The sequence below is a fragment of the Myotis brandtii genome, unplaced genomic scaffold (genome assembly GCF_000412655.1).
Source record: "Myotis brandtii unplaced genomic scaffold, ASM41265v1 scaffold17, whole genome shotgun sequence".
Taxonomy (NCBI): Eukaryota; Metazoa; Chordata; class Mammalia; order Chiroptera; family Vespertilionidae; genus Myotis; species Myotis brandtii.
Window position 1 is genome coordinate 3,287,396 of NW_005356259.1, and position 20,993 is coordinate 3,308,388.

The 20,993-nt window shown below is 39.2% G+C and overlaps 1 protein-coding gene across 1 annotated transcript in view; it reads left to right on the forward strand.

Annotated features, from left to right (window-relative positions):
• Positions 1-20,993, forward strand: part of FBXL13 (F-box and leucine-rich repeat protein 13) — a 156,339-nt gene that overhangs the window by 17,693 nt on the left and 117,653 nt on the right. The window contains exons 5-6 of the mRNA XM_005862988.2: positions 685-794; positions 3,729-3,893. Coding sequence (XP_005863050.2) covers positions 685-794; positions 3,729-3,893 — 275 coding nt within the window. The remainder of the gene's footprint in view (positions 1-684; positions 795-3,728; positions 3,894-20,993) is intronic.

Sequence of the window (20,993 nt, forward strand, 5' to 3'; positions counted from 1 at the left end):
AGTAGGGGGTGTGCAGGAGGCAGCCAATCAATGATTCTCTCTCATCATTGATGTTTCTATTTCTCTTTTCCTCTCCTTTCCTCCCTGAAATCAATAAAAATATATTTAAAAAAATACTATTTCATGATTGTATTTCTATGAATAAATTTGGAAGTTCTTTTTTTAAAAAAATAATTTTATTAATTTTAGAGAGAGGAAGGGAGAGGGAGAAAGAGATAGAAACATCAATGCTGAGAGAGAATCATTGATCGGTTGCCTCCTGCACGCCCGATACTGGGGACTGAGCCACAACCCAGGCATGTGCCCTGACCGGAATCCAACTGTGACCTCCTGCTTCATAGGTCGATGCTCAACCACTGAGCCGTGCTGGCCACGCAGAAGTTCTGGTTTTATAAAGAACACATTTGTTTAAAAAAGAAATTATACATATTTGTGTATATACATATTGACATTTTATTTACATCTATTACATCTTAATTTCTAAGGGAAAGGTGATATTTAAAGTTTAATAAAGTCTCAGGAGTACTATCTACTGCGTAAAAAATAATTAATTTCAGATGTAATTAAAACCAAACAAAAACTATTAGATACAACATTAGTTCATATTATAAACATGATAGAATATTAAATACTTTTTTGGAAACAGTTTTAACTATATACAGTAATCTAATAAATTTTCTTTAGATGTACTATTGCGGATACAACAGATATTCCACAATAAGAAGCTAATAATAATACTATATAAATGGAGGGATAAAGCAATATATCAAAGTAAAAAGAGAGAAGAAGAGCTGGTATGGTATATTAGAAACTTAAATTTTTTAGAAACTAAATTTTGCTGTTATATTGATGTTGCCTTAGATAATAATGCTATGTGTGAAAAATACTAAAATCTTGACTATTATGTGCTTTTGATGTAGGTCTTTGTTCTTTTAACGTAATAATTTAAATTTCACTTCAGCTATCCAAAATATTTCCTAATAAATTCTGTTGTTTCATTTCAACTATAAACATCAAGAAATTTTTAAAAATATTTTGTCTAAACTTATTGGTAAAGATACTAAGAATTTTGTTTAAACATGTATTTAAATAGATATAGATATGTAACATGGAAGAGAAACTATTTGATATGATTATAATAGAGAAATAAATGATAAAAATGGAATAAATTTATTTTTCTAGATAAGATTAGATTGCTATTTATTCTTTTTCATCATTCAATTTAATAAATTATAATCTTAATATTAAATTACTTTTAAATGGCCGAATTGCTAAGGTTACTTATTATTATTTTTTAATATTTTTATTGCTTTCAGAGAGGAAGGGAGAGGAAGAGAGATAGATAGAAATATCAATGATGAGAGAGAATCACTGATTGGCTGCCTCCTGCATGCCCCCTACTGGGGATCAAGCCCACAACCTGAGCACGTGCCCTTGACCGGAATCGAACCTGGGACCCTTCAGTCCGCAGGCCGATGCTCTGTCCACTGAGCCAAATCGGCTAGGGTGTAATAAATTATAATCTTAATATTAAATTACTTTTAAATGGCCGAATTGCTAAGCTTAAATGATCGTTCTTAACTGGACACCCACTAGCAATTAAAGCAATCAAAATAGAGGACCGAAGCAAACTCCTCCAACTTTAAAAATATCTCTAGTTTGCTTAAGTTATTAATATATTATTATTTAATATTTTAGAATATTCACAGTATTTCCTGGGGTTAGACAGAAACATGCCGAAAATGTTTGTAGTTACATTGTTTAGTAGGTAATGTTTTATTAATATCCTTTGAAATGAAAATCAGAGATAAAAAGAAAGGACAAATAGGAAGGGATTAAACCTTCTGTTTTGTGCTTGCCCCTGAGAAAGGCAGGATCGATGCCTCGCACCCCAAACTGCTTCAGATGTAGAGACTGATGCTCCTGCACACTTACAAAGAGAGAGCCTGAAAAGATGGATTACTCACCTAACGGTGCTAGCGTCTGTGGTGGGATGAGATGTCTGCGGCATAGTTCTCGCTCCCTAGAAGTTTATCACCTCCTGGCATTGAATTGGTTGCAGGATATCCTCTAGCATTTGCCTTGTGTGGGCTACATTTTCAACCTTGCCAGTTAAACAGTTACACCGTGGGTACCACTGTTTTAAGTCTGCTCATTCAGTGTTTTCCACCACTTGGTGTCCTAAGATAGCGTTTTGACCCCAGGCCCCCTAGTCTGACCATTGCTTGTCTAACGGGGAAGTAGGTAACTGTACAAGACCAATCAGCCCCTGTCTACTCCCCAGAAACTGAACTTTCCTAAGAGCAGACAGTATTGTTCTCTTAAGCATCGCCATACACTGAGCACAATGTTTTGCACACAGTAGGTATATATCCTATATAATAAAAAGCTAATATGCAAATTGACCGAACGGCAGAAGACCGGTCACTATGACGCCCACTGACCACCAGGGGCCAGACGCTCAATGCAGGAGCTGCCCCCTCGTGGTCAGTGCGCTCCCACAAGGGGAGCCACTCAGCCAGAAGCCCTGAGCCTGGCTCGCTGCTGGAGAGCGCAGCAGCTGTGGCAGGAGCCTCTCTCATCTCTTGGGGCAGTGCTAAAGATGTCAAATTCCGGTTTAGGCCCCAAGGTCTCCTGGACTGCGAGAGGGCGCAGGCCGGGTTGAGGGAACCTTGAGTGCACGAATGTTGTGCACCCAGCCTCTAGTTACTATATAATAATGCCTATTATATATAAAATAATAGCATTATCCTTAATGTGGCTGTGGGTTATAGTGTAGTTAATTAGGTGTCTAGGTAAGGCGTTTTCTTTTAGGTGTGTGATTCCTTGCCCTCACAAGCATTCTGCTTGCACCCAGGTGGAGTGAGGATGGCGGGTGTGAGCTGGGAGGAGAATAAGAGAACATTTCTGTGTGCTAGCTTTCCAATGCATGCTCTTACTTAGGCTCTGATAAGTATATATATAGAAACAAAAGTGTGTGTGTGTGTGTGTGTGTGTGTGTGTGTGTGTGTGAAGAGGTCAAACACTTATTTACCCTAAAGGCTTTTCCCTTTATTATGCAGTTTTCAGGACTGTTTGGAAAGTTAAAATTGGGAATTTCTGTAATGATAAGTCAGGCAAATCCCCAAATTCTTTATTTCTGACTCTCCTTTTTATTTCTGTGCTACCTCCCTCCCTTTATGCCACAAATACAGGTCCTATTGTTTTTAGAAATTTGACACTCTGGGTTTCAGCTTCCTTGTTTATAAAAGAGGATGTTGGGCCACATCTTTTGGAAAAAAAATATTTTTATTGATTTTAGAGAGAGAGAAAGGGAAAGGGAGAGAGAGAAACATAGATGAGAGAGAAACATCACTGATCCACTGCCTCCTGCACAGCCCCTACTGGGATCGAGCCTGCAACCCAAGCATGTAACCTGACCGGTAATCAAACCAGTGACCTTCTTGGTACATGCTTGGATGCTTAACCACTGAACCACAAAGGCCGGCTGGACCACATGTTCAAGGTGGCTGTCTGTGCCAATGTTGTATGACAACTAATGGAAATGATCTATAATGCTTTGGTGGTTCAGAGAATATTAAAAATGCTCTGGATAATGATAATTTATGTACTGATGATGATAATGTTTAATAGGTGTTATCATTGTGTCAAGCTTTGTACTTTATATATATCATCTCATTTAACCCTTACAACAATTTCATGGAATTTCTAAATTGTTTTCATGGCAGTTGTTAAAACATGAAGTTCAATTGAAAAAATGGAGAAACAGGATTAAAAGCAGAGGAGCTATTGAAGAAATCGTTTCTGTTGAACACATTCGGTCTGGAGACTATTTTGTAGGTAAAATTACTGAATGTGACCTTACACAGTTACCAGAAAGAGCAATATTGCAGGTTTGTATGAATTTATGTCTTAACTAGTTATTTTCACAATGTTTGTTAAAAGAGTGGTTTTATGAACCTTACATGAATGATGGAAGCCATACTTTGAGGAAATATTTTTTATAATTAGCTGTTGGCTATCTCATTTTATGGAGGCTATACATACATTTGGAAGCTATCAGATAAATATGACAATAAAAAATGAAGAAATTAAAGCTGTAGGAAATAAGAATGAAAATAATGTTTTTCATTTCTCCTTCAAACATATATTACCATTTAAGGTGCAACAGATTTTAGGTACATGGAAATCAGCCAAGGAGGGAGCTGGGCGGCGAGGAATGGGGGGTGCATAACTGCCCACACCTCATCAAACAGGCTTCCTCCAATCACGAGCCTCATTGTTACTGACATAAGCTGATGCCATAATTGGAGGTGGAGGTGGAGTGTGTGCAGATGCAACAGGGATGCGAGCGTTCTGAGCCCATAAAGATATCAAAAAACATAATTGATTGTGGGGATTAAAGAAATAAGGTCCTATTTGTTTTTTATAAAACAAAGTCCAGAGAAAGACAATGTAAGGTTGCCCCTCTACAATGTCAATAAAAATGTAATTCTTCTATGTTTTTACCCCACAACCCTTAGCACCTTTTTGCTTATTGTCTCCTGGTTATAATATGGCTACTCCATTTTCAGCCTCATGTTCAGCTACCAGGTCAAAATAAGGGGAAAAGTCACAGTGGTAGAAGGCAAAAAGGTAGTGTCTATTTTTATTAGGAAAGTCTTCCCCAAGACTCCAGTGTCAAGAATTTCATTGATATATTTTAAGCTAGAACTTTATCACCTGATCATGTCTAATTGCAAGATTGCTAGGCAGGAGGGTACTTTGAGAGGGATTGGGTGAGTTAATCAACCAGTTGGCCTTGTTACACCTGGATTGGAACTGCCAGTCATCAGCCTATTTAAAAGGGCATTCCTGCCCGGCTGGTGTGGTTCAATGGTTGAGTGTCGACCTATGAACCAGGTGGTCATGGTTTGATTCCTGGTCAAGGCACATGCCCAGGTTGCAGGCTCAATCTCCAGTACTGGGCATGCAGGAGGCAGCCAATGGATGATACTCTCATCATTGATGTTTCTATTTCTCCCTTTCTCTCTGAAATTAATAAAAATATATTTAAAAAAATAAAAGGGCATTCCACCTTGCCAGAAAAGATTAGTTGGTTGCAGTAAAAAAGCAAAAACAAAATAAACAACAACAATAACAAAAAAAATCCCACACACAACTACAACAGATAAAAAGCAAGGGAGTATTTAAGAAGTCAGTACATAAAGGAACTCTGGTTTAATGCTCTTCCATCTCCCAATTCAAAGAGACCAAAAATGCCAACTAATAAAGATCCAAAACACTCAGAGTCAGCAAACCATCTCATAATTTGACCCAGGGTCTAACAGAGACTTGTACATAGAAACTTCAACAGTTATGACAGGCTATGAACTTGTATTTTTTTTAAAATTTAAATTCTTTATTGTTTAAAGTATCAGCTCTTTTTTTAAATTAAATCTTTATTGTTTAGATTATTACAGTTGTTCCTCTGTTTTTTCCCCCATAGCTTTCCTCCACCTAGTTCCCACCCCACCCTCTGCCCTTACCCCTCCCGCAGTCCTCATCCATAGGTGTACAATTATTGTCCAGTCTCTTTCCGCACCCCCACACCCCTTTCCCCACAAGAATTGTCAGTCCACTCCCTTTCCATGCCCCTGGTTCTATTATATTCGCCAGTTTACTCTGCTCATCAGATTTTTTATTCACTTGATTTTTAGATTCACTTGTTGATAGATAGGTATTTGCTGTTCATAATTTTTATCTTTACCTTTTTCTTCTTCCTCTTCTTAAAGAATACCTTTCAGCATTTCATATAATGCTGGTTTGGTGGTGATGAACTCCTTTAGCTTTTTCTTATCTGTGAAGCTCTTTATCTGACCTTCAATTCTGAATGATAGCTTTGCTGGATAAAGTAATCTTGGTTGTAGGTTCTTGCTATTCATCACTTTGAATATTTCTTGCCACTCCCTTCTGGCCTGCAAAGTTTCTGTTGAGAAATCAGCTGACAGTCGTATGGGTACTCCCTTATAGGTAACTGACTTTTTTTCTCTTGCTGCTTTTAAGATTCTCTCTTTGTCTTTTGCTCTTGGCATTTTAATTATGATGTGTCTTGGTGTGGTCCTCTTTGGATTCCTTTTGTTTGGGGTTCTCTGCACTTCCTGGACTTGGAAGTCTATTTCTTTCACCAGGTAGGGGAAGTTTTCTGTCATTATTTCTTCAAATAGGTTTTCAATATCTTGCCCTCTCTCTTCTTCTGGTACCCCTATAATTCTGATGTTGGTACGCTTGAAGTTGTCCCAGAGGCTCCTTACACTATCTTCGTATTTTTGGATTCTTTTTTCATTTTGCTTTTCCGGTTGGGTGTTTTTTGCTTCTTCGTATTTCAAATCTTTGACTTGATTCTTGCGATCCTCTGGTCTGCTGTTGGGAGTCTGTATAATATTCTTTATTTCAGTCAGTGTATGCTTAATTTCTAGTTGGTCCTTTATCACAACATCGAGGGTCTCACTAGATTTCTTAAGGATCTCAATACATTTATCGGCGGTTTCCATAAAATTCTTGAAAAATCTTAGAACCGTGGTTTTGAACTCTATATCCAGTCGTTTGCTGTCCTCCATTTCTGTCATTTGTGACCTGTTTCTTTGTCTTCGCATTTTGTCTGCTTCCCTGTGTTGGTAGAGTGGTTTTGTGTGCTAGGTGTCCTACAGGGCCCAGTGGCTCAGCCTCCCCAGTTACCTGAGGTGGACACTCTTGGTGCACCCCCTTGTGGGCTTTGTGCACAGTCTTGTTGTAGTTATGCCTTGATTGTTTTAGGTGTCACTGGGAGGAATTGACCTCCAGGCCAATTGGCAGTGAGAATCAGCTGTGTCTGCAGTGGGAGAACTTCTGTGCTGAAGACACCCTTCTGGGGCAAGACTTGCTTCAGTGGGGCTTTGGTGCTCACTGAGTCTGCCCCCTGAGTGTGTTCCTTATGAATCTGAGGAGTTGTAATCTGGGTGGTCCCACTCTGACCACTGGGTACACTGGCTCTTGGATCTAAGGAGGTGCTAATTAAGCCTCTTCCTGAGGTTACCCAGCAGGAGCTATGAAGAGATATGCAGATTCCCCTTCCTTTTTTGGGGGTTTGGGGGTGCCCAGATGAGGCCCAGCTGTGAAGCAATGCAAGCTGCTGTGGGGCCTTGGGCCTTCTCTTGGAAGTTCTGGGTCTGTCTGGCCCAGCTGCAGTTTGTTAGGTAATTTTAGATTGCAAAGAGCCAGGGTATTCATATGCAAAAGCCTCTGTGGCAGCTTGGGTGCGGCAGGGTCTCAGGGAATCAACCGGGCGGAGCAAACAGCTGTGGCTGATCCTCAGTCCTGCCCTAAGAGGCCCCACTTCTCAGTATCCCGGTAATCAGTAATCGCTGCAAGCACCTCTGAGAGAAAGCCGCCTTCAAGTTCCGAGTTCTGCCCACTGCCAGACAGTCCAGTTTCTCCCCGTATGAGTCTGGGTCCCCAGAGCCATCCCAGAACTGGAGCTCAGCGCAGTCGGGGGCTTGTGACTCCCTCCCGATTCAAAAAGACAGCCTCGTCCTCAGTTGCCAGCCCTTGCCGCGTGCACCTCCATACCTCTGCACTTTACTTCCGCACCTCCTCTGAGTCTCAGTGTGCTTTTCTCTTTCCTTCTAGTTGTAGAATTTCCACTCAGCCAGCCTTCCTGTAGTTCTGGATGATGTCCGTTTTGTCTTTTAGTTGTATTTTTGAAGTTGTGGGAGGCAGCAATTTCCAGTGTTTACCTATGCCACCATCTTGGTTTTCTCAACTTGTATGTTTTTTCATAAAAGGTTTTTCAATTTGATAAAATAGTGATCAAAAAAAACAAAACAGTCCAGGCTGTTTCTCTGGAGAACTGGGTACATATCCTGCATCAGCCATTTATTAGTAGTATGACCTTGGGCAATTTCAGCCCTCTTAGCCCTTGCTTTTTAAAACATTCCCATCCTCATCTCGCTAGCCAAACTCAAAACTTATGGGGAAGAGTTTATGTTGGAATAATTGAAGTTTTAGAATTCCTTTTGGAAAAACCCATTTCAGAATGTCAGAGACATGTAGAATTATTTGGGATGTTGCTCGGAACAGTGAAAACCATGGCCAGTTTTTGCATTTTAAATATAACTTTCTGGTGTTGTCACAGATGGGGACTAGGCCCGCGGAGTGGGTTTGCCTCGGGCCGGCCTGCTGTGTGTGGGTTCTTGCCTTCGTGCAGGAAAGATGTCACAATATGAGTCCAGGTGATTTTGAGAGTAAGTTTATTAAAGCTGGGGAAGGCCCTAGGGTAGAAGAAGCACCAGGGGAGAGCCTAGGCCCTAGGTGGTGCTCTGCTTTGTTCCCTAGAAAGATTGCAGGGAAGAAGTGAGCCATGCTGTTAGGTCACTGGAAAATCAGAGAAAAGGGGAGCTGTTGAGAGAGGATCAGGGGGTTAGCCCAGGATGAGCTGCCACTGCCTGCTGCCCCCTGGTGGCAAGTCTTGTGGGGATCTTTAGAGTTTAGAAGAAAGAAAGTAAAAATGTCATGCTCGACAGTTTCTAGAAGCTGGAAAAGGAAAAGAAGTGGATTCTTTCTAGAGCTTCCAGAAGGAACGCAGCCCCGATAACATCTTCATTTCAGCTCACTGAGATCTGCTCAGACTTCTGACCTCCAGGACTGCAAGATAAACTTGTGTGTTAAGCCACTAAATTTGTGGTAACTTGTTACAGCAGCAGTAAGAAAAGCCCAATACGATAGGATATATTCTATCTATTTCCATTTGGAACATTACTTACCCAAACTGACATGTCGACTGTGAAGCGCATTTATTTAAAGCCTAGTTCATCTGACCCAAAAGTCTGTGCTCCTCTGCTCTGTTGCACAAGCTCTGCTCTTATTAAAGGATGACCCTGTGGCCCTAACTGGTTTGGCTCAGTGGATAGAGCGTCGGCCTGCAGACTCAAGGGTCCCAGGTTCAATTCCGGTCAAGGGCATGTACCTAGTTTGCGGGCACATACCCAGTAGGGAGTGTGCAGGAGGCAGCTGATTGATGTTTCTCTCTCATCGATGTTTCTAACTCTCTATCCCTCTCCCTTCCTCTCTGTAAAAAATCAATAAAATATATTTAAAAAAAAAAAAAAAAGGATGACCGGGTGGACTTTTCTCTTGAATGATTAAAAAAAAAAAAAGGTTCATGCCTGAGAACAGGCATGGGTGTGCTCCAGAGAGAGCCTGCCCAGCATCATTTGTCTTGAGGGGTTTTTAATCTCTCTTCTGGGGGCCAGAATCTTAGGGGAGGGTTTCAGCAGAATATTCATCAGCTTTCTAGGTGCGTTTTAAATGTGCCGATGCATCAAAATGAGTGTATGAGGGAGTTTGGGATTATCCTCTGGTCAGCTTCACTGCTTTACTTTTATCTTGGGTCTGTCTGTCTGTAATTGGGTTTTTGTTATTTGTTCCCCTGACTTCATCCATCCTTGGGTTTAGTGGCCACAAATGGCACGAATTGGGTCTCTGTTCTCTATTTCCCTGACCAGGGTGATTTAAGCTCTTTAATCTCTAGGCAGAGAGGAGAGGTATAAACCATTTGCTCTCAAGTGTCCTTGGTTGGGGAAGATAAGGCCTTGTGATTCACTAGCTGGCCGTAAACTGGTTAAATTGTTTGGCCTTAATTTTCTTGTCTCAGTTTTCTCATTCCACTCGCCCAGGAATTTTCCTAGCTTCTTACTATCCTGCCTCAGTATCACGTCATGGGTTACGATCCTGCTTCCGGTCCCTTCTTCCAGCCTGGTTTCCCCCTTCCACTTCCATGTGGAATGATGTAGAGGCCCTTGGGGATATAAGACCTACAGAGTCTGCCAGAGTGCTCAAACAGGCGCTAGAAAAGAACAAGACTTTTGTGTTAAGTTTTTGCCTTTTTCAGGAGGAACAGCTGAGGATCTCAGATATTAAATGACATCCCCAAAGTCACATAACTATAACTCTGCAACCAGAACCTGGTTTCCCTACATCCTTGGCTAGAATTATAGCCTCTATATCATTTTGTTTTTCTTCTGGAGAATTCTAAGGAAATGCAATATATATATATATATGAATATTTTACTCTTGAGACAAAAACAATAATTAAAAAACCATTATATATCTGTTTAATTGTACTACCCTTAAACAAATATGAGTAATAGTGTTTCTTTTTAAAATGACTAAATTTTGATATGATACTAAAGTACAGCATTATTTTTGGAGATATTCTTAAATTTTTCTCAACATAATAAATTGGTAATGTCCATTAAAAATGCATAGGTAGCTCAGCTGGTGTGACTCAGCAGTTGAGCATCAACCCATAAGCCAAGAAGTTGCTGGTTTGATTCCTGGTCAGGGCACATGCCTGGGTTGTGGGCTTGATTCCTGCTAGGGGTGTGCTGGAAGCAGACTATTGATGTTTCTCTCTCATCTCTCTCAGTCTCTCTCTCTCTCCTCTCTCTCTCCCCCCCCTCTCTCTCCCTCTCCTCTCTGTTCTCTCTGAAATAAATAAAAACATACTTTAAAAAATGCATAGGTAATAAAAGAGTGTATTTATAGAATAGTGTAAAACTAGAAATCAATGATTCTAACACTCATGTCCTGAACAGTTGATTTTGTTAAGCTTATTTTTGCAATAGATTTGCAAAGTTAATTTTTAAATCAAAGTTTTAAAATGGCATTTAGTTTGGTGGCTTCTCTTATTCTCAGGGAATTGAAAAACAAAGGTGTAAAAGCAGAAAAATATAATGTGAGTTGGATTTAATTTTATTTAAAAATTTGGAAGTATTAGTTTTTAAAATAAATGGAAATTTGTACATTTAGGTTGCCTGATGTTTTGAAGAAATAATTAAAAACAGCAATCTGGAATGGGATACAATTTGAACTTGGAAAACACATTTAAACTGTAGGCTTGCTTTTTGATCCAGTTACATCAACTCATGAAAACAAGTCAGGTTCTGTTTTATAATAATTTTTCTTAATATCACTTAGTGATGAGGAAAGGCTGTTTAGTTAGCAGATGGTAGGGCTCATACACTATCAGTCAAACTCAGAGCTTGTGGGAGGGTTGGCAAAGACCATTTTCCATGAAAAAGCAAGTTTTTTTGTGTTGTTTTTTTTTTCGTATGTGTGTAGTTTGACAAGGCATACAGCGAAAGCCTTATGGTGATGAATTTGGAAAGTCTAACTAATGTTGTTAAGTAATGTAGTTGTCTTAAAATGTAAAGTTGCTTGATTAGTTTAAAAATATAAGCAGCATCTTAGGGCTTTCATTTTAAACTACAACTTTTGTGTGTTTGTAAAAGATATATAGCATGTGGACTTGCAAAAAGTTACAAAATCACCTTCAGATTTTATAGTGTTGATGACTCATCTTCCTCGGGGAAAAAAAATTCAAAACCCTGGATAGCTATTAAAACTCAAACCGTGTTATAGGAGAAGAACCAGATGGTTCAGACCTTTTGGATTAAATTACTTAGAACTGCTAAACAAAAGAGTATTCTCAATGAGTTTTTGAATCCATGTTTTGATAACCTCAGGGGTCAGTCTGACCTCAATTCAACAAAGCAGAGAGCGGTTCCAGGTTTCACCGGTGTGTACGGTGTGAGCTACAGATAGGGAAGGTTCCAAAACCACATTGCTCTATGAGGCAACTGTGTGTGTGTGTTGGCTTGGCCTGTGGAATGGGTGAAAAAGCAGATGAAGCAAAATATCTGAAAATTGCTTTAGTATCAGTTAATTTTTGGTAGAGGATTGCCCTGCCCATAGACCTTGCCTTCATCATGTCAGTAATCAGGAATTCTATCTAAATTAAGAAGTTTATAAATGATCTTGCTGTCACATTTTAACGACTTGTAAATTGTACAAGATGCTACATTAATTTTAGCAAGAACCACCCTTGTGAAATGATACATCCACTTGTAGGATGAAAAACTGTATCACAGAAAGAGGCACGTGGACAAAGAGAGTGCGCTCTGGAGTCTGGGTGGCTGACTCTGTCACCAGCTGTGGGACTTCAGGCCTGTTGCTTAATCTTGTTGTTTCTAAACTGTCTGATTTGTAATGGGATAATAATAATATCTCTTGCATTTGCGATTGTGAGGATTAAATGTATTCATATACATGAAGTGCTTAGAACAATGCCCAGCATGTGGTAATTTCTCAGTAGAAATCAATATTATTAGCATGTTGAATTAGATGACTGAATGATGAAGCCACTGGGTGGGAAGTCATGAAGACTGGCTTCTGAACTTAGCCCCGCTGGCTTGCTGACTTCCCACAGGACACCTAGCTTCTCTCAATCTCAGTTTAAAGCAGTGGTTCTCAACCTTCCTAATGCCGCGACCCTTTAATACAGTTCCTCATGTTGTGGTGACCCCCAACCATAAAATTATTTTCGTTGCTACTTCATAACTGTAATTTTGCTACTGTTATGAATCGTAATGTAAATATCTTATATGCAGGATGTATTTTCATTGTTACAAATTGAACATAACTAAAGCATAGTGATTAATCTCACAAAAACAGTATGTAATTATATATGTGTTTTCCGATGGTCTTAGGCGACCCCTGTGAAAGGGTCGTTCGACCCCCAAAGGGGTCACGGCCCACAGGTTGAGAACCGCTGGTTTAAAGACTTTGAAAATCCCTAACAAAGAGAACGTACTTGTAGTTTCTTCTGTAAAATGAGAGGAGGGTGGGTTAGATGGCCTCTATGATTACTTCTAGCTTTAAACATCTCTAAATCTTGGCTGGAAACTAGCATCCCAGCAGAGGAAAATGTCAGGAGTGAATGCAAAAAATCCTAGAGTGCTTTGCTCATATTCTTGTCCCTGCTTGTAACTCTTTTCCATCCCACTGTTAGCTTGACTAGGTCTTTCTCGTTCTTTACATCTCAGCTTAAATGCCACCCATCAGAGTGACCTCTCCTAACTACCCAATCTAAAATTAATGCCTGGCTCTTTTCCTTCATAGCACTTCTCATTGTAAATAGCTATTGATTTTTAATAACACCTCTGTTTTTTTGTCTGCCCTTCTAAATTATATGTTTTGAGATTTTAGGAATTACATTTGTTTTAATTACTTATTGATCCTCGGCACCTAAGAGACTGGCACAAGCAGGCACTCAATCAAGATTTCATTTCATTTATTTAACCATTATATTGGATGCCTATAATGTACAAAGCGACGTTTCAGGCATTGGGGAAATAGCAGTGGATTAGACAAATAGCCTTGTTCTTATATGTTAGTGTGAGAAATCAGATAGTAAATAAGTAAATAAACACACAAGAACATGTCATGCAGAATTAATGCTATGTAGAAAATAAATCAGGTTAAAGGATGAACACCTTTACCAAAAGGAACAGCAAACAAAAAAAGCAAAAATAAGTGGTCCCTTGCTCAACAAAGACATATTTTGTACTAATTAAATTTCTTGGCTATCCCATGGAAAATGTGCTTCTTATTTTTTCTTTTAATTTCTTTTAATACGATATTGATATGCTTAATAAAAGTATTATGCAAATTAAAAGCAGACAAGTGGGACTAGATCAAACTAAAAACTAGACAAGTGGGACTAGATCAAACTTCTGCACAGCAAAGGAAATCATAAAAAAATGAAGGGCTACCTACCAAATGGGAGAAAGTATTTTCAAATCATATATCTGACAAGGGATTAATATAAAAAATATACAAAGAACTCTTACAACTCAATAGTAAAAAATCTAAAACAAACCAACTTAAAAATGGGTAGAAGATCTCAATAAACATTTGTCCAAAGAAGACACACAGATCACCAACAGACACATGAAAAGATGCTCAACATCACTAATCAGCAGGGAAATGCAAATCAAAGCTACAATATCCACACCTGTCAGAATGGATATCACCAAAAAGACAGCAAAAAAGTGTTGGTGAGGATGTGAAAAAAGGGAGACCCTATGCATTATTGGTGAGAATGTAAATTGGTGTAGCCACTATGGAAAACATTATGGAAGTTCTTTGAAAAATTAAACAAAAAATTATCATATGATCCAGCAATTCCATTTGTGGGTAGTCATCTGAAGGAAAATAAAACACTAACACAAAAAGATATATGTGCCCTGATGTCTACTGCAGCTACAATAGCCAAGATTTGGAAGCAACCTAAATGTCCACTGATAGATGAAGAGATAAAGAAGATGTGCTATATACACACAATGGAATATTATTCCGCCATATAAAGAATGAAATCTTGCCATTGGAGATAATTTGAATGGGTCTTGAGGGCATTATGCTAAGTAAAATAAGTCAGACAAAGAAGGACAAATATTGTGTGATATAAACAAAAACTAAAACCAAAAACCCAACTCATAGATACACAGAGAACAGGTAGGTAGTTGCTTGAGGCGGGGGGTGGGTGAAATTGGTAAAAGGAGTCGAAAGTACAAACTTCTGGTTATAAAATAAATAAGTCATGGGGATGTAATATACAGCATGGTGATGTCATGGGGATGATGTATACAGCATGGTGATGTCATGGGGATGTAATATACAGCATGGTGATGTCATGGGGATGTAATATACAGCATGGTGAAGATAGTTAATAATACTGTATTGTATATTGGAAAGTCGCTAAGGGAGTAGACCTTAAAAGTTCTCATCAAAAGAAAAAATACTTGCAACTATGTATGGCTATGGATGTTAACTAGACTTATTGTGGTGATCATTTTGCAATATATACAAAGATGAAATCACTATATTGTACACCATATTTAACTAATATGATGTTAAATGTCAATCACATCTCATTTTTAAAAAAGAGAGGCTGGGGTGTGCTAGACAGGGCTGTCAGGGAAGGCTTCTCTCTGCTGAATATTTGTTGAAAGAATTGAAAGAAAAATAAAGCCAAGAAAATGGAAGAAATATTTCAGGGCAGTTGAGTGGGTCAGTTTGGCTAGAATGGGGAATTTATGTTGGGAGTACAAGATATAAAATTGGAATGATGGGATGGGGCTAAATCGTTGAGGCCTTGAGTGTCCACTCAGGAGTTGGGCTTCATCAAGTGGGCAGTGACATGATGGCTGACTTACAAAGCTGTTTTCTTTACCCTTCACCTGTCTTCCCTCTCATCCCCCTGCCTTGTTTGGGTTGCGGGAAGGGGGTTTAGGTAAAGTCTGAAGGCAGACGGAGTCTTCTCTAAGAAGGAGCAGTTGGGTTACACCATGGGAATGAAAAGGAAGACTCGTGCGAGAACCGAAGCTGAATTCTGGAACCAGCAGTCTGAAATGAAAGGGCGAATGAAGAGGCCCACAGCATAGCATTAAGTCTGGGTGACTAGAGGGGTGGGGAACTCAGAACTAATAACCTCAGGAGCAGAGCCAGCTTCTTTATTGATCTTAAATGCATGACTCACACTACTCACCACTGATTCCTGACTCATGGGTCCTGTCTTGCCAAGTGTTTTTCTTTCCATACCATACAATGTTCCATTGAAATGGTTGGTTGAGCCTAATTCAATTTAGCAGTTTACCATCTGTTCTAGATGGCTTGTGATCTGCATGGAAGCATTTACCAATTAACTCAAAAGTCTGTGTTCTATGTTTGGAAGACAACTCTCCTTTATTGCACTACAATATAAAGTTAATTAGGAGAGAGCTGTCACCCCTACCCCTTCCCTGTGCCTTCCCTGGCCCCACCATCTCTAATTTCTTTCTTTCTATTGATTTATTCCCTCAGGTCTATAAATGTATTCTACTCACCCTATTACTGTAAGACATTTCTCAACCCTCCTCCTCTCTTGAATTAATACTCTACTTTTATCCCTATATGTGTTGTCAGACTTCTTGACTCTATCTCAAACCACTGAGAGGCCCAGAAAATGCTTTAAACAGTCTCTACCTGAGTGCTCCAAAGACACAGGCCAATCCATCATTTCCAAAGTAGAATTCATCATTTAACTTCCTCTAACTGTCTCTCCTCTATCCTGTTTCTAAATGAATAGCATTATCATCAACTTCACTGACCTAGCTAGAAATTGGAAATAATCTTTGACTTTTTTCTTTTATCTTTCACTACATTTTTTTAAACGTGTAATCTCTCTTATTTTCTCTTCTGCATTCCCTCTGGCACTCATTATCTATCAGTGAGATTGTTATTAAAGCTACTTCCTTGAGCCTTTCAACATCAACTCTTGACCTTGACTCATTTTTCATTTGCTTACCCAGAGCTATCTTTATCTTTCAAAAGTCACATTTATTCATGTCACTTTGCTGCTTAAAATCTTTCTTTGATCCCCATCGGCTTTCACATGGCCCATAGGGCCCTTTATGTTCTAATTCCTCACTTCAGCTTCATTGTCTACCATTTCCCCTCAGGAATTCTTGGCTCTAGCCAGGCTGAGTTGCCTTTTACTGCCTTAAATTTGAATTAGTAGACTGAGTAAAGCAGATGACCCTCCTTAATGGACAGGCATCATTCAGTCCACTGAAAAAGGCTGAGTAAGAAGGAATTCTCTCTATACCTGACTGCCTTTGAGCTGGGACATCTCATCATCTGCTGCCTTCTGACTCAGATGAGCCTGGAATTTCTACCTTTGCCTTTTCTGGTTCTCAGGCCTGGACTCACATTTGAACAATACAGTTGGCTCTCTTGGGTCTCCAGCTGCAGAATTTGGACTTCTCAGCCTTCATAATATGGGGAGCCAATTCTTTATAGTAAAAACACCCAAAAAACAAAAAGAACCCCAAACCATATATTACATATATATGGTAAATACATATAAATCTATAAATCTATGTCTGTATATCTCTTGTTTCTGTTTCTTTGGACTAATGCAAGGACAAATGGACGAAGAAGAGAACCAGAAATGGGTGATCAGGGAAACACCAGGATGGGTAATGTGACATCTTAGAAGCTGGAAGAATGGAGGCTTTTCATTTAAAAAATACAGCTCTAGCCGGTTTGGCTAGGAGGTGGATAGAGAGTCGTTCCTCAGACTAAAGGATCCTGGGTTTCATTCCAGTCAAGGGCACATACCTCAGTTGCAGGCTTGATCCCAGACCCTGGTCGAGGTGCATGCAGTGTTAAAGAAAATCGGAGATGAACCAAGCAACGCTTAGAGAGATGGAGTTAAATTTATTATGATGATTACACGCGGGCCCAGAGAAAAATGTCTCTAGAATTCTGGGCGAAGTCACACAGGAAGTTTCCTGTATTTATATTTTTTTATTCTCTTTGTCTCCCATATATGGGGTTCTGTTCTGGTCCCCTTTGCAAGTTCTTAAAGAACCCCTATGTGCTGGGGCTTTGAGACCTCAAGCAAAGGCTTGGCCTGGTGCCAGCACTGATAACTTCGTCTGGGGAAGGTTTAATGGCCTCTCTGAAATGGGAGTAGTCTTATTTTCCTTATTATTTAAGCCAGCGAGCATTACAGAAGCCAAAATAGCAGGGTTACAATTTCAAACAGCAGTTTTTATATAAGATGGATGCTTCAGCAGGAGGCAACCAAGCGATGTGTCTCTCTCACATCCATGTTTCTCTCTCTCTGTCTCTCCCCCTCCCTTTCATTCTCTCTAAAATCAATGGAAAAATATCCTTCAGTGAAGATTAACAAAAACAATCAAACAAACACAAAACAATACAAATGCCAAAACAAAAACTAGGTCTACAGTAAATGGTTAATGTCATTGTCTTCCTGGGGTTAAAAGAAGGCCCTAAAGAAAAAGTTCTTAAATTTAGTTTCTAAAAGGGTAATATTTGTTAAATTTGATTAATGGATATATGTTTGTTATTAAATTCTTTCTCTAGATGCTTAAATGTTTCATAATGTTTTACTGTGTTTTGATCAGGATTTCCCAAATCTATTTGACCACATAATCATTTTCTTTCTTACAAAATATTTTAAAATTGTTTAAATTCTAAGTAACACATAGAAATATTGCTCTATATATCCCTGGGATTTGATGTTTGAACACTGGATACATATGGAATTTATGTACAAAACAATATTTTGACTTTTAATGGCATTTGGAAACATACTACAATGTTTTTTTAGGATATTATATTCTAGGTAGTATATGTTTCCTTTGAGAATAAGTTTATTTTATTTTTTAAATTTTAATAATACATTTTATTTAATCCAATATATCTAGATTATTATCATTTCTACACTTAACCAATACACAAAAATTGCCAATGAGATATTTTATATTCTTTATTTCACACTGTCTTTGACATCAAGTTTTTAATTTACGCTTTTACAACATTTCAATTCTAACGCTAAATTCTCATCAGATATACTTAATCAGATATACAGATATATCAGATATACAAATATAAATACAGATTGCATTTAGATCTCATGTCACACCTGAAAAAGTATTCACATACCCAGATTGCTCCATGTGTAATTAAATGTTTTCCAATAACCAAATAAAGCTTCAGATTTTAAATTTAAATTAAATTAAAAATTTTGGTTCCTCAGTCATACAAGTCACATTTCAAGTGCTCAATAGCCACAAGTAGCTGGTAGCTGTTGTATCAGATAGTGAAGAACAAGTGTAAATTGGGAAAAGACAGAAGAAGAATACAGAGTGAAAAACTTGGACATTAATCAATTAATTGTTGTTGTTTTTTTTGCCTTAAAATTCTATATGCATGAGAAAAAGCTCACATTAGGTAAATTTTAGAATATCTACTATTGTAAGCATTAGAAATAGTACCACATTAAAAATAAAATTAATGTCTATAGAATGTCCTACTTTGGGTAGGCAAAACAAGATAATTGCTAAGAACAGTCCAGGTGTTGTATCAATATTTAAAACTTTGGAAGAACATGTAGGTTAGCCATGGACTTGGATTGTTCAGTTGTTAAGTATTTTACTCTTTGGAATTCTATCCAAATGGGATATGGTTAAAACTTTCCCTAACTGTTTGGAAGTGAAAGTGTTGTTATACTTTTTTGACACGAGATGTTATATAAAAAGGAATGATTGGTTTAAACAAGGAACAGGAAACTTTTGACCGGTCAAGGTTTCATTTTGAATGAAGAGAATGGCTTCATTATACAACTGAGGTTTACTTTTGAACACATTTAGCCTTCAAATATATGGGTGTTTGCAGAATTTTCACATGAATATTTCTTGGGAGAATTTGTCAGCAAAAGTGAAGGAAATCATCATCACTTGTCAAGTAGTTTATGATTGGAAATTGTCTAAAAATTATGAGCATTTGGAAAAATGTTCAAAATAGTTTTTATATGCTGAGGACTGAATCTTATGCTGAAAGGTGTTTTATAAGTAAATAAACTCATTCTATTCTAGGCTGGAACAATCTATCATTCTAGAGTGGGGTAAAGTTTCTGTGGAAATTGCGTAGGGAAACAAATCCTAAATGTATAAAACTAGAGTGTGGATCGCAGCTCTGCATAACTGTGTGTTATGGACCCAATGTTTGTGTCTACACCAAATTCGTGTGTTGAAACCCTAACCCTCAATGAAATGGCATTAGGAGGTGGGGTCTTGGGGAAGTAATTAGGATTGGATGAGGTCATGAGGGTGAAGCCCCCCTATGGGACTACTGCCCTTAGAGCAGTGGTTCTCAACCTTCCTAATACCGCGACCCTTTAATACAGTTCCTCATGTTGTGGTGACCCCCAATTTCATTGTTACAAATTGAACATAATTAAAGCATAGTGATTAATCACAAAAACAATATGAAATTATATATGTGTTTTCCGATGGTCTTAGGCGACCCCTGTGAAAGGGTTGTTCGACCCCCAAAGGGGTCGCGACCCACAGGTTGAGAACCGCTGCCTTAGAGCAAGATGATTGCTAAGAATAGACAAAAGAGCTTCCTCTCTGCCTTGTGAGGAGACAGTAAGAAGGCAGCCGTTTGCAAGCCAGGAAGAGAACCCTTACTAGAAGGAGTTCAAAGTTCATCTCTTCCAACAGGCTCCTCCACCCCGTCAGTATCCCCTCAGTAACACACTCAATGCTCTATCGTAGTCAGCGAACAGGAACCCTTCCCAGCCAGCCCACTCTATTTTAGTCCTTCCTTGATGCTTCTCCCTCTGTGGAGATCCTTCTCCATTTGCAAGACATGTGCTGATATCCCAATACCAATCCAACACCACAGGGAATTAAGGAATATATTTATTTCTCACCACGAACATTGTAAATTTGTTTCTGTTGGAACTTGCTTGTTTTGGAGAGCAGAGGGTTACAACATCTTAAAATCATAGAACCTTTATGTCAGAAGGGACTAGCCTAGAGGCCTTTTCTCAGATAAAGCTGGAATCTGCCGATTTCCCCTCTCAGAGATCCTGGTTCTGGCACTTGAGGTCATATGAGAACGAAAATACTTGCTGTGCTCCTTGTGCTTCAGATCTCTTCCAGGAGTAGCATTCATTTGCACCTGAGTCAGGAGGTGCGAGGAGTGGACAGGCGGCTTGACAAGTCTCAGACTCGAGGAAGACTCTTCTAGCAGCTGCCTCTGTGTTCCTTAACTGGAATCATATACCAGCAGGGCTCATTCCAACAACTTAGAGGCAGAGCAGGCTTCCTTGCATTTGTAATTCTGCTTCCCACTAGGGTGCATGGTTCCTCTCTCATCTTTTGTCCTCTTTGTTACATCCCTTCATTTCTTTCATGACATGGGCTTCCAGTCCCCTTGCTCACCTTATTAGTTGTTCATGGACCCCTAGATGTTTTTCCTTCCAAAGATTAAAATTCCCCCTGGCACCTAGCAGGTACTGATACACATTGAATAAGAGCATCGAGTAGCCTCATACTTTATACTTATACTAGAAACCTGGTGCACGAAAATTCATGCACTGGGGGTGGGGGGCATCCCTCAGCCCGGCCTGCACCCTCTCACAGTCTGGGAGCCTCAGGGGATGTCTGACAGCGGGCCTAAGCTGCAGACTGGCCTCCCTATGTGGGAGGCAACTGGAGGGCTGATCAGGGGAGGCACCGGAAGTGAGCGGCTGGCCCTGTCCCCCCCATCACCCC